Here is a 15,127-nt window from a genome sequence, read left to right as displayed (position 1 = left end):
CCATACCTACCAATGAGGGTAGGTAAAATATATAGGTAAAGTATACACAACAACTAGGTATATCTAAATCACTGAATGGATTTCAATGAAAATTTACCCAATATTTCTTACATAATCTTCCATAATCAATGATCAGATTTTATAAATTTTTCTAACCATAATCACTATAGATTTAAATAAATGATTTATTAAAGGACAGTGCTTCATTGGACACAGGGTTTAAGCTAGGATTTTGAGGGCTTTAGTCACTTTTGCGTGGGATGAAAATCAACCTTATTTTGGTTAGCAGCAAGGGACATAGGATGTATATTACTATCTATACATCTTTGTCAGACTTTGAAGGACTTAGGCATACTAGGCAGTTACTGCATGATTTGACTGATGTGGCACAATACGAAGATTATGATATAAGATCTAGAAATCTAGTTCACAATTTCACTTAAGTTAGTTTCAGGGTACATTCCTAATCAGCAAAAGTTAGGATCCATTTTTTTTTAAACCAGGAATCACAGCATAAATGAACTTGTAAGGACTATTTCACTGCATTATTCATACTCATTATCCTTAAAAACGTTTTAAAGCGATATTTAGAATTGATTCTATAATGTTGGAACCAAGGATTTATTGGAACAATTCTAATAACTTTAAATTGTAAATTTATCATGAATAGACCAAGTTTACTTTCGATTTCCAAATGAAATGAAAACGGGAAGTGACAAGTGGATAATAAATTCAGAAAGAATCCTGATTCATCTACGGATTGGTTTCGTGTTTAAAAAAGGCAGGAAATTATCATTTTTTAAATTAAATTTGCTAAATAAGAACTATATTTGTCTCTCTAGTTTAGTTTGATACTTAATTTTTTCGTATTTTGCGTTTTAGTGTCTTTATATTCATAAGAATATTTTCGCGCATCCACAGTTCATCGTAAAGGAAGCACTTGTTTGACTCCTGAAAACATTTCTGAATGTTATGAATAAAGTTCTATCTTATTAATCGAAATTGTCGAAAGTTTTTGATTAAAAGTTGTATCAAAAATAATACATTCATTTGAAGAAACTACGACAAGCGACCTGCAAATTGTGATCGTTTGAGAAATATTGAAATTAAAATGCAAACTGTCCGAGGGAAAACTCAAATGACGAAACTACGACAAACGAACTACAAATTGTGCTTGTTTGATAAATAATGAAATTGAAATGCCGACTGACTGATCTTACTGGGGAAAATAATTATAATGATCAATTATGAGGTTGATAAATAATTAACAGATTAGTGACCCATCGGATGGCGATAAGATGATTATCTGTAATCACAACTTCTAACACCTGTTGGAAATTTTCATTAGCTTAGAGTCATAAACTTGTCAGAAACAATAAGACAGGTAGAATTATAGTACTTTCATGCGAAAATATTTTTACTCTTTCCAAATTTAAGTGACAAAATTGATTTGGAATACTTTCGTCATTTTGAAAACCGTTTCGTAAATGATGAAAATGACGAGCGCTAGCAAAATCACTGATGGAGAAAAGAAATAGAGGAAGACCAAAAGAAACATGGCGACGTACAATAGAGTGTGAATCGAGAAGCATGGGAATGACATGGGAAACTGGAGGATTTTGGTGATGGCCTCATGTGCAAGTAAGCACAGAGGACTACGTAAGTGAGTAAGATTTGAATAAACTGTTCATGGAATCTTCCTTACATTATGCCACTGTGCTACTCCCATTTTTTTCATTTGGTCCTGAATAATTTCTGATTTTAACATAATAAAATAAATGTGGACACAGATGATGCCCCCGCTTGCATATCATATAGTAATAAAGGGACATAACTGAAGAACAGTAAAAGTGACGCTACCCAAATTTGAACTTGATCTGAATTTTGTGGTAATAAGCATTGTGTGTAAGTCTCATAACATTTTGTTGAGGCTAACTTTAGTAGAGAACAGAAACTAAAAATTCAGCAATTTTTCTATTTGTAAACACGCATAACTCTAGAATGATTGTGTATAAGTTTTATAACATTTGGTTGAGACAAACTAAAAAATTCAGCAGTTTTTATGTTTATAAAGGGACATAACTCAAGAATGGTAAAAGTGTCGCCACCAAATTTCGTACTTAATCTGTATTATGTAGTAATAAGCATTGTGTATAAGTTTCATAACATTTGGTTGAGGCAAACTAAAGTTAGAAAAAGGAAACACAAAATTTGTACTTGATCTTAGTTTTGTGGTTATGAATATTGTGTATAGGTTTCATAATGTTTGGTAGGGGCAAACTTAAGTTACAGAATGGAAACTAAAATTTTTTCAATCTTTTGATTTATAAAGGGGCATAACTCAATAATGGTTAAAGTGACACTACCCAAATTCAACTTGATCTGTGTTTTATCAGTGGAAGTCAAAATTAAACATTACATTGTATAAAACATTGATTGTAGTTGATTCAACTATAATCATGGACAAAGGAAGATAACTCCAATTTTAAAAATAACTTGATATTTAGAAGAAAATAAAAATTTTGCAATTTTTCCATTTGTAAAGGGGCATAACTCTAGAATGGTTAAAGTGACGCCACCAAAATTCAAACTTGATCTGTGTTTTGTGGTAATAAGCATTGTGTATAAGTTTCATAACATTTGGTTGAGGCAACCTTAAGTTAGAGAACGGAAACTAAAAATTTTGCAATTTTTCCATTTATAAAGGGGCATAACTCTAGAACAGTTAAAGTGACGCCACCAAAATTCAAACTTGATCTGTGTTTTGTGGTAATTAGCATTGTGTATAAGTTTCAAAACATTTGGTTGAGGCAAACTCAAGTTAGAGAACGGAAACCAATTTTGGGACGTATGGACGGACGTACAGACGGACAAGGGTAAAACTTAATGCCCCCTTCGCTACGGCGGGGGCATAAAAATAACTTCCCAATATCTATACAAATGGGGACATGTAGACTATGAACTTAAGACCTATGCACACATATTTTCTTATTTAAGTTAATACAAATATTTTTTATTATTCTTATACATGTACTATTTCTGGAGCCTTGGTGGCAGAGTGCTCTAAATTAGTTCATCTAAGGTGATTGCTAGCCTGTCAACACTGAGGTTGTGAGATTTAACTCCTTTCATGGCAAGGTGTGTTAGACTCTGATCTTATTATGAATGGTGTGTTAGACTCTGATCTTATTATGAATGGTGTGTTAGACTCTGATCTTATTTGACTAGTATTACCACGTTTCCTGTCAAAAGTTGGTGGTTCACTCTGGAAACTCTGGTTTCCTCAACCAATAAAAAACTATCTGCTCTTATATCGCCAAGTGTGCTTCAAGTGGCATTAATAACCAACGGTCAATCAATCATGTACTATTTTTAAAATTTTGAATCTTACCTTAAAAAGAAAGTTCTTTTTATGATCAGGTCCACCTTCATGTACCATCTGAAAGTCAGGTGATCCCCATCTTCTCTTGTTACATAATTCAACAAGGGCTGACACTGGGTGTTTACCTGTAATAATCATTTGATTTATACACATTTCAACAAATTTTTACCTGAAAAAATAACCATTCAATTACACAATTCAACAATTGTCGAACTCAAACACTTATGCTTACTAATTATAAGAAAATCAAAGATCTTGAGAGCTCTGAGGGAATATGGCCGTTGTTTCTATTTTATTGGGGTATCTTTTGATAGTCTTCATACAAAGAATGAGCAAAAGAACAGCTAGAACATGTAGAAAGGTTGACAATATTGAAATTAATTGTTGTTTAATGTAATTTCATTTCCTTAGTCAAGAATTCATCATGGAGTCAATTTGGACCAATGGAAGAGATCAGCACCTTCTAAATCAAAACATTTGATTAAAGTTGAAAGATAATTATTTTGCTTGGCAAGACAAGTTCACAAATTTGGTAGTTTATATATTTTTTTCATGTAAAAATTAATACTTAGTATTGGCTATATAAACTGGTAAGTATTTCACAACATGGAAATTGGAAGCAGTTAAAATACTGTATAAAAAACAAGGTTTGATTCAATAATTGTCTTAAAGAGAGACAAAAGATACCAAAGGTACATTAATGATTTAAACTCACTAACTATGACAGCTTTTAGATATAACAGTTGATGTGACTTGACTTTTTACTACAGATAACAAATACATCATTTATATATAGATATGTTGAATGAAAACATTCAGTACATCAGTATATATAAATATGATTAGTTTTAATCTATAAATACTCTCTATTAGGTCACAGAAAACAGCATTGGAAATGTATATTATGGTTGGAAATAAAGCACTTGTACTGTCAATTTTAGCTTTATCTAATAATCTTTACAATGCCCTATGAATTCAAAAGAAATACTAAAGTTCAAAAAGTATTTATAAAGTTAATAAATTAGTTATATGGTTTAATAAATCATGTAAAAGAAACAAAACCTTAAAATATTCTCCACTGAGAGGCAACATGGTATTTCCTATATATACAGTCTGCTCTAAGGAGACTAAAACAAACAAAGACTGTTTGCATGCATAGAACTGAAAGAAATAGCCCCCTACAGTGCATGGAAAAACAAGTTGTCAACTATGCACATATATAATCAATGTAAGATAACCAATTGCGCATTGGGTAACATAACATAATTCAAGTAGGTTTTCAAAACTTCTTTAAGACAACACATTAAAGAACATAAAATGTGCAAGTAATAAAACAGTGAAGTAGAAAATTTAATTAAAGTGTCTTGTTTTAGATAAAATATCTCAATATTTTGAGATAAACAAATGCATTAGTAAAGTTAAGCTAGCCACCATGAAATATTTTGAATTTCATTATGGTGGACGAGGTCAGATAATTAAAAGTCTTTAATTTATACTCACAAATAACTTACTTAATAAAATGCAACTTAAATGACAACAAGAGTGCACATGCTGATATGTTTCTGCTGCTTTACTTGATTAAATTAAATTTCATACCATACATTGTACACCAAATAAAGTTGGCCTTTTGCATATACTTAGATACTATAAGCAAAAGGGCAAGAGAAACAGACCCGATTGCACAAAATTGAACATTGACTAAATTAATGAACCATGAAAATGAGGTCAAGGTCTGATGAACCCTACCAGACAGACATGTACATCTTGCAATAATTCCTTACAACTAATATAGTTGACCAATGGCTTACAGTATTTGATAAATGTAGGTATCATGTCTACCTATAAAACAACCATTCCATGATATATACCAATTATCATGAATATAATGGCCCTATGGCTTATAGTATCATAGATTTAGCCCAAACAGGAAATATTTAAAACATTATCCAATGAATCAAAAAAAAGGTCAAGGTCAGATGAAACCGGTAAGACGGAAATATACACCTTACATTCATTCCATACACCTAATCTTTTGTTTAAAGTATCTGAAAAAAAGACCAAACTACAAAAGCACTTATAACAAAAACAGTGTGGAAAACTGATTATTTGCGTGAATTTTCCAAGTCCGAGGACCCAAATGCTGCAAAAAAATCATCCTAACCGAACAAAATTCAAATTTCAAATTTGATCTGTAACTGGTCATGACAAAACTATATACCAAATATCAAATCAATATCTTCGAACATGAAGGAAAATAAATGGGGAATGTGTCCACGATACAAAGATGATGTCCCTGTTTCAGAGATGCAAACAGTTTTTTTTTTCTGTCAGACATTGGGGCCTACAGGGTAACAAGTTTTGCCAGACCCATCAAATTTTTGACAGACCTACATGTACATTTCTTTTGTATACAGTAAGAGAATGAAGATAGGATGTCTTTACAGTGACAGGTGTTTTAGTGGATTGTTTTTAGAAAATTCAATTGAATTCTATCATTTAATAACTACTACAATATACTTTAAATTTTTTTATTGTGTACCACTGAACTGCAGGCTAGGGCCTTTCTCATTTTTTTGTGACGGTACTCTTAAAATTTTTAATTGATTACAACTTTCTCAGGAAAGTGAGGACTTAAAAGTCTATTCAGTTTAAAATTTCCCCCTTGATTAAGTTCCCAGTTACAACTCTCATCACAGGGATACATGTACTTACAAAAATCAATCAGATTGATATAAGCTGTGTGCAGCTTGTTTCCGGATCCAACATTTTGTTATCCTTGTATATTTTGATATATTTGTAAATTTTATGAATAAATATGTTTAAACTACAAAAAACACCATTTGAAAATTTTATAATTTTTTACCATTTTCAATGATTATGTTGGTACACAAAATTTTGTTTTAATGGAAGACTACTTATCATATACTAAATGTCACAATTTATGTGTTCAGATACATGAACTTTTATTTTGGTGGATAATTACTCATCAATAGAGGTGCTCCTGTGTTAGAGGAAGATTCGCAATACAGTTACAGAAAAAATGAAAAAAAAACGTTTCTCTCCCTAATCTCATGTATCCCCATTGTTTACCGCAAAAGTTGACCTACAAATTAAAGCATTGATGGTTGAATCATCTACAGCAAACATAATTATGTTTAATAAAACAAATACCGATTTTAAGATCGTACCAATTTCTGTGAATGGTTTTATGAGTAAAGGATATCCCTGCTTCTACGTAGTGTGGAATTCCAACCATGACGTCACTAGGTTGGATATATTTAGAATTTTTCGTAATACTGATTTTTCAGGATTGTAAAAGAAATGTAAATAGTGTGGAGAGCTCGAGATACGATAATTTCACGAGAAACAGAAGGGAAATGTATAAAAAAGTGTTTTAAAGTCAATCTGTTCATTTGTTTATCTCGATCTCATCAATTCAGTATGATATTTTGAGGTGTTTTCCAACTATAAAAACAAAATGATTGACGTGAGAGGCTTGGAAGTCTGGCCAACCAAATAAGGAATTGCCGTCTTTCCCCAAAAACTGATAAAATTATTTCTGGAAACAACTTTTTGAAGCAAGTGCAGTCCTGGGAACTCTGGTAAGTAGAGTCAACTGAACAATAATAATTACCTAACAAATTTTTTTAAATAGTTCTCCAAAAAATCCAATTAATCCGACTAGTTGCAGGAAAATAAGTAAACACCTGGGTTGTGGTTATATCTAACCCTGTTTAATAACTCACTTGCCCTTTTACAGCTAAATCAAAACATAGAATTAAAGTTTGCTTATGAGATCAGTGAACCATTGGATATGATTCTTTCTCTTCATATTTAAGTAGTTTTATACTTTCCAAGACCACTTGATTATTTGATTATTTATTTATAATCAACATGTTGTTTGTAGGATCTCATTTCTTCATTGGTCAAATTAAAAATATGACTTCAAGTTTTCTTGCTTCCCTCTCAATTTGCTATTGTGACGTCACGAAAAAAGGGGACCATGTCTCATGATGTCACATAAGAAGAAAACATTTGTTTCCAGATCATTGGAAAAGAAATATCAATTAAGTTTTAAAATCCTTAGAGAAACAGATGCCACCATCAAATCTCATGCAATACATAAGTCACAACAGTTAAAGGAGAAGGTCCAGTATTGGCTTATTTTGGCCTAAAATTTGAAGAACATCTGATGAAAGATCTTTGCCATTTTTGTCGAGCCTGCAACTTTTGTCGCAGAAAGCTCGGCATAGGGATAGTGATCCGGCAGCGGCGGCGGCGTTAGCTAATTTCTTAAAAGCTTTGTATTTCAGAAGGTGGAAGACCTGGATACTTCATACTTTGTATATAGATGCCTTATGTTACGAAGTTTCCGTCTGTCATATGTCCATTGTCCTTGACCTCATTTTCATGATTCAGTGACTACTTGAAAAAAAAGTTAAGATTTTTCGTAATGTTAATTTCTCTCTAAAATGAGTAATATGATAACTATATTTGGTATGTGCATACCTTGCAAGGTCCTCATGCCCGTTAGACAGTTTTCACTTGACCTCGAACTTATTTCATGAATCAGTGAACAAGGTTAAGTTTTGGTGGTCAAGTCCATATCTCAGATACTAGAAGCAATAGGTCTAGCATATTCGGTGTATGGAAGGACTGTAAGGTGTACATGTCTAACTGGCAGGTGTCATCTGACCTTGACCTCATTTTCATGGTTCAGTGGTTATAGTTAAGTTTTTGTGTTTCGGTCTGTTTTTCTTAACCTGTATGCAATAGGTCTACTATATTTGGTGTATGGAATGATTGTAAGGTGTACATGTCTAGCTGGCAGGTGTCTTCTGACCTTGACCTCATTTTCATGGTTCAGTGGTCAATGTTAAATTCTTGAGTTTTGGTCTTTTTTTCTAATACTATATGAAATAGGTCAACTATATTTGGTGTATGGACATATATTATGATGTATATGTCAGTCTAGGTGGTTTTATTTGACCTTGACCTCAATTTCACAGTTCATAGCTCAGTGTTAAGTTTTTGTGTTTTGGTCAATTTTTCTATTACTATAAGCAATAGGTCAACTATATTTGTTGTATGGAAGGATTGCAAGCTGTACATGTCTGCCTGGCATGGTTCATCTGACCTTGACCTCATTTTCATGGTTCATTAGTCAATGTTTAGTTTTCTTGGTTAAGTCTGTATCTTAGAAACTATAAGCAATAGGTCAACTGTATTTAGTGTATTGAATGATTGTAAGGTGTACATGTACTTCTTGTTTGGTTTATATGACCTTGACCTCATTTTCTTGGATCATGTTAAGTTTATGTGATAGTTGAAGTAAAGCTTTATATTTAGAACTATCAACATAATATCAATGATTAGTAAAGAAGGCGAGACATTTCAGCGTGTGCACTCTTGTTTAAATACTTGAGTGTCTTTTTCATTCGATTCAATTAGTATATGTAAAAGACGAACTGATTTGGTCAATAAAGACGCCTAAATTCAAGCTCAAATATGAAAAATATATCAAATATGCAACAAAACGTCACTTTTTAGATGGTTTTTGTCTAAATTGAAAGTGGCCGCAGTTGTGTTCAGTCTCAACCTTTATATATTTTCTGTATCATCATCAAATACAACATATATTTAAATATTAAGACTGAACACAAGTGTGGCCACTTCCATTTTAGACAAAAACCGTCTAAAAACAAGCATTCTGAAAGTATTGCATGGCAATACAGTCCCCTACCGGATAAAAATTCACTTTACTGAAACAAAATGCTAACTTGTTCTATAACTTGTCATGGTGTAAACAAAAAGTAAATATCATGTCAATATCTTCAAGCATGACTAAAAACAGCGTGGAAAACTGGTTATATGAGTGAAAAAAACATAAGATATGATTAATAGTTCTCTAAAATTAGAAATGATGTAATACAGTGTATATCTATTTTCAAATTATAATCAAATATAATTAATAGTTCCAAATATTTTTTCTTTCATTTGTCACAAACTAATATATATTTGTAACTTATCTATAAAATGTCAACAACTTTTATCTACACAATGTAATGTATTGAAATATATACATTAATAAACATAGCATTCAGAAAATTAGTTTATACTAAATAACAAACAAACCTGCCAAAAAATTCTTCAAATAATTTAACAAAGAATGTCTTTTAAAAAATGAGTTATCTCCCTTTGTACAGATATATAGTTTAACATAGTACTCTAACATTAGTTATGAAGTTTTTTTATGGACCATAAATCTGGACTAAATCATCAGACCGGAACGAAATTCGAACTTGATCTATAACTTGTCATGATAAAACTATATACCAAATATCAAATCAATATCTTCAAGAACAAAGAAAAAAAGTGTGGAAAGCTGATTTGCCGGACTGACGGATGGACAGACGGACGGAGTGCAAACCTAAAGTCCCCTTCAACTTCGTCAGTAGGGGACTAATTAGCACAAATGCTAAAATTGTGAAGATTTTAGTAATTTTGCATGAATTAATGATGCTTGTATCTGATGCATGTGCAGTATAATGTCAAAAACAAGCCCATATTTATGTAACAAAAGTATTCTTCTTTCCAATAAATAGCTAAAAGTTTACAATTTTAAAAAATTTTTGAAATGCTATATTTTGGGGCCAAAAAGGGGTCTTACCAGGCCTACTCCTTTCAAATATTTAAAATGCTTGGCAAGCCTCCAATTTTAAATTTGTCTCATATGGAGAAATATCATATCACAATTGATGCAGTGGTAGAATCTATATTATCTATTAAATCATTTACTTATTTATGTTTATATATGATCTTACCCGACAAGTCCTTTTTGACAGGAGCATTCAGATAAACTTTTTTACTTGGGCGGTATTCATCTTGCGATGACAAACCTACAACAAAAACATACAAAATGTAGCATAAAACTTTTATCTTAGTCTGATTATGGATTAAGCTGATCTTTGAATCACCAATTTATAGGTTTTGAAAAGTTCTAGAAACTTGAGGTGTTCCTGTATTTTTTTTAAGAGTAAAAAAGGAAAACATTAATTTGCAAATAAAATTAGAAATTAGTCAATTTAAAAAAATACAACTTTCTCTCAAGAAGGAGGCATGTAGTTAGCTGGATTGCCACTTGAACAGTCTATCTATACTGTTTAACAATGAAGTGACTACAGGTCCATTTCTTACCTTTACGATCCATCTTAAAATCCAGAGCAAGAGGTTCCAGACCACCCTCATTATTTTTCCCCAGCCCTGTCCCCTGTTGCCAGCCCATCTTTTGAAGCAGAGCCATACCAATACCTCCCTTTACTGGAGCAGCCCTGTTGAACTGGTCCTGCAATAACATAATAGTATACTACAATGTATCGACTATAGAGGTATCAATAGGCATGGTAGTAAATTATTAAAAACACTGAATACTGATATAACATGTTAGATGTTTTATTATCTTACTTATCAATGAGAGGCCATATTAACCCTCAAACTAGTCAAAATATTGTTTAAATTGGAAAATTCAATGGACCTCAAATATATACTTTTTTAATGAAAGACATACAGAACATGAACTGTTTATTTATGCTAATATACTGTAAATTCAGAAATAATTTTGTGCTTTTATTATTATGAGTGTTGAACAAATGGCAAAAATGTGAAGATTAATTACTGTAATTTCAGGAAATGCTGTATAAAAAAATAATGGTATCAAAATTTAGAATGCAAGTTTTTTTTATTTTTGCGAAATCTATCCTTTCCCAAGTTTTGCAATAAAAGAAACATCATAAATATTTCTGAATTTACAGTACATCAGTTACCTATTATGACTTTTAGAGTCAATGAATAGCAAAATAATCTATGAAAGTGCTTATGGGATAATCTTTAGACTTGTTGTTGAGAAAGGAAGGATATGGGATGTTTATTCTACTATATTACATGCTATATCTTTATTCTGAGTTTTTTAAAACAGCAATTCAAGTATAAACAGTTATGTACATGTCTAATTTGTTTTATTTTATGTCAGTTCTAATTCATCATTGATCTTATTTCCAATCTGCATATAGTACATTAAAATTATATTCATATACAGAATAAATAGACATTGAAAGACACAAATGGAAGGAAAGTCCAAAATCAGCAATCTCTGTACCTGAAAATAAATCACACAATATCTCAAGGAATGAATATCAAGCAATGAAGGAATACCAATGGCTTTTTCATTTTCTTTCAAAAATGTTACGAAAATCTTTTATGTAGCACTACATGAAAAATATAATCGATACATTAAGATAACTAAATACGTGTTGACTACTTGATTTTAACTGCCTAAGGTTGCAGTATTTTCCTCACAATCAATCATATTTCTCATAACTGGAAGATCACATGTTTAAATCTGCCACTAATTCCAATAAATTAAAAAACATTTGAAAGCCATTAGAACTCCCTCCTTAGTTGTGCTTGACTTCATACCTTCATATCCATAATAGCTAAACTCTTTAAGATCAGTTTTTTGACAACATGGGTTGCAAATTTCTTCCGGTACTTCCTGTATCTTGTTACATCAGCTATGGCCTGTAATAAATCTTGTGTCTGATATTTATGCCAAATTCTGGCAAATTTTCCTCTTTAGTAAAACACCTTTATTTTTAAGATGTTACTACTATGTAAAAGTTGCTTGCCAAAGTATGTATCTTAATTTCCATGTTCATCCAACAAATATGATGATTGTGCCTTGTAATTGTAATAATGTTTGTTATTTTCTGAAGAGTTTTCAAGGTAATAGAAAAAACTTGCATTTTACACCTATGTATTATGTTTAGTGATATCAGCCATGTTGTTTGGATCATTAGACACATTTATTCTAAACTTGATAACCAATGATGAATGTGTCAAAGCTTGGTTCCAATTGGCCCAGTAGTTTCAGAGGAGAAGATTTTTGTAAAAAGTTAACATACGATGACTATGTGTGCCAAGTGATGAGGACAGCTCACTTGACACTACTGGTCAGGTGAGCAAACAAGCGTAATTGACCTCTTTGCATAATTGCTTTAAATTAAGAAAGTATAACATTGTTTCTTTTATCTTTCGCATTACAGTAAATTATTCAACACTTGTAAAAAGTTTAACTCCCACTTCTTACCTCCACTGATTTGTAATAATAATGAAAACACCATTTTGGAAAAATCCAGATAAAACAAACTAGCAAAAAATCCATTCTCAATTTTAGCATGTACTTTCAGAATACATGAGACTGAAAATTATTACTGATGATCTTTTGTATATAAGTATCTATTGTTTTATTTGTTTATTTGTTTTGTTTTGTTATACATTAAATTCTAAAAAGTCATAAACAATTCCATCAACATTTACCATAAAATATTTCATTCTGCATCCATATTTTACATACTCACCATCACTTTGTTGACATATGTCAACAACTTATCATGGCTCATGTGTCATCAATCTGGTTTCCATGGTTACACCACAAGTAAACAGTAGCTGTTGTAAAATTTATCTATAGTGACATGTGTAAATGAAACAGAAGCACAGCTTTTTCTTGATTTCAAGTTCTTTCATCCTAATGAAATTTTGATATATTAAAAAATTGTCATGCAAAAATGCCCATATTATGGTTACTTTCCAAAACTGATTAAACTGCTTGTGTGGTGTTTTAATAAAAGACAATGTGCAAATTTGAAAAAACTCGTCACCTCCAATTAAAAACCTTTAGGGAGAAATGACACATTCCGTTTCTGGCCCCTTTAAATATGACAAAGTAAAAGCCAATTCCCTCTACAAATACCTTCTTTTTGTCAAATGTATATATTGTAAGGAAAAAAAAACACCCATTACCAATTTTCTTATAAAGCAAGATGTATGATAAAAGCCCTTATTTGGCCCATAAAATTGCAAAGCAATAAAACAAAGCAAAATTACTTAATTTACTTGAAACTGAGATATAAAGCTGTATAACTGTTACAATTGATTTTGCATAAAAGCAATAAGTCTAAAATGCATCAGTGTATTAATATTCAGCTGAGTAATTTAGACTTATATTGCTTCAAACCTTGACATATGTTCAAACATTTGAATAAAAATGAGCAAAACTATGGAAAACTTAGACAAAGAAAACTAAGAACATATGAAAAGGTATGTTTTTTGTTGATGAGGTATGGCCGAACAAGTGCTTAATTGTTGATCTACCAGCTTTGGTGTGCTGTAAAGCACTTGATTGGCCATACCCAATATAGCTGCATTTCTAGTACCTGCAAATAGACTAACAATTAGTATTCAGGAATGGTTGTTTTTCTCAAATGTCTTTTTTTTCTCTCACTTTTATCTACTCTGTAAAGATTTAGAATTCTGCCTTAAAGGAAGATGAAAAAGGGATTTTAAATATTTCATTTTACTACACAATCTAAGTTCATAACTACTCAATGTGTTTTTTGTTTGTTTTAACTTAGCTTTAAATTCATTTATAATATCCATAATTTATTCAAGATTTGTATTAGCTGAACTATTTGAGAGTGTATAAAGTACAATGAATGAAGTTTCCTGGTTTGTAAGATGGACCATGAACTCAGCTTTACCTTAACACTTATTACCTATTTCAATAAATACACATGTCATTGCCACCCTATCAAGTCATGGAAAGTGTAACAAAATGATGGCTGTAGAACTTATTTGACAAGCTATTTTTTATATTAATATTGCATAGCAAAGAATCCATGGTTCATCTAAAACATACTGCAAACTTCAATTGAATATACTAACACCTTACTGAAATAATTTAGCTTGAAAAGGCTCAAGGCATCTTAATTTGCCACAGTGAAAGTTGTAAAGTAAGGGATGTAAAAAGTGCATTGACTCGGCATTGGATTGTTTTTTAGAGGCCAACATTCTCAATTCTTAAACCCCTTTTTTCAAAGTTATTTCTTCCAATTTCCTTTTTTTATTGATACAGGAAGGTAATAATTTTTCAGAAGTTTTAATAAGCATAATAAATGTGTCTTTTATATATTTATTTATTTAAAAACTTCAACAATCAGATTTACACTGATTTGAGATTATATCCAACACTATTCTGGTATGTTTTGATATTTTAAAATGATAATTATTAATCTGTATCCACATATATAAATTATGACATTTTACAACGATTAATGAAAATATTACACTTGTAATATAACTTCTACTTTGTTTTATCTTTCAAATATTCTCCAGTTCATCACTTCTTTTAGTCCCTTTACATCTAATACTCAAATACTTCAATTTATCTAATTTCTTGGAAAAATTTGAAATAACTTACCATTTTCAAGTAAATTGTTTATAAAAAAAAATAAACTCACAAACATTAAGTTGGAAAAATTTGTGTACTTCTTGGGTAAGGCCATCAAAATATTGGACTTTTAAAGTGTACCTACCAATAAAATTTGGACAGAATTACTTCTCAAAATTATAGGATGAAATTTATGAGAATAAAACAACCATATCTGAACACCTGTATGTTACAAACCCTTAATGATCAACCCTACCTTTTTGGCCCATGCCTGACGCTTTTTATCAGGACCCATCAATTCTTCCTGAGATAATATCTGGGCACCAGTGCTGCCAATAAATTTTCCAGGTAGATTCTTTGAATTTGCCCATAAACTTGCCTAAATTTAAAGAAAGTAATTGATCAGAAATGTACATATTATTTAAATACCTTGTATATATCAATGCAATAAAAAGAAAAAT

At 31.1% G+C, this 15,127-nt stretch overlaps 2 protein-coding genes across 9 annotated transcripts in view; one reads left to right on the top strand and one right to left on the bottom strand.

Moving 5' to 3' along the window:
- The window catches only part of LOC127724169 (uncharacterized), a 483,200-nt gene that overhangs the window by 210,783 nt on the left and 257,290 nt on the right, over positions 1-15,127 (top strand). The window lies entirely within an intron of this gene.
- LOC127724160 (protein Son-like) overlaps positions 1-15,127 on the bottom strand; it is a 35,282-nt gene that overhangs the window by 1,718 nt on the left and 18,437 nt on the right. Inside the window, exons 10-14 of one of the 8 annotated variants that reach the window (XM_052231037.1) lie at positions 14,923-15,045; positions 11,858-11,959; positions 10,580-10,727; positions 10,207-10,281; positions 3,392-3,507 (exon numbers count right to left, since the gene is read on the bottom strand). In XM_052231037.1, the coding sequence (XP_052086997.1) occupies positions 3,392-3,507; positions 10,207-10,281; positions 10,580-10,727; positions 11,858-11,959; positions 14,923-15,045 (564 nt within the window). Of the gene's footprint in view, positions 1-3,391; positions 3,508-10,206; positions 10,282-10,579; positions 12,903-14,922; positions 15,046-15,127 lie in introns of those variants that run through there. The other 7 variants (XM_052231038.1, XM_052231040.1, XM_052231043.1 and 4 more) reach the window with 7 other exon arrangements.

The sequence above is a fragment of the Mytilus californianus genome, unplaced genomic scaffold (genome assembly GCF_021869535.1).
Source record: "Mytilus californianus isolate M0D057914Y unplaced genomic scaffold, xbMytCali1.0.p SCAF_14, whole genome shotgun sequence".
Lineage (NCBI taxonomy): Eukaryota > Metazoa > Mollusca > Bivalvia > Mytilida > Mytilidae > Mytilus > Mytilus californianus.
The sequence above is the reverse complement of the archived record's forward strand: the minus strand, read 5'-3'. Positions and strand labels throughout refer to the sequence as shown.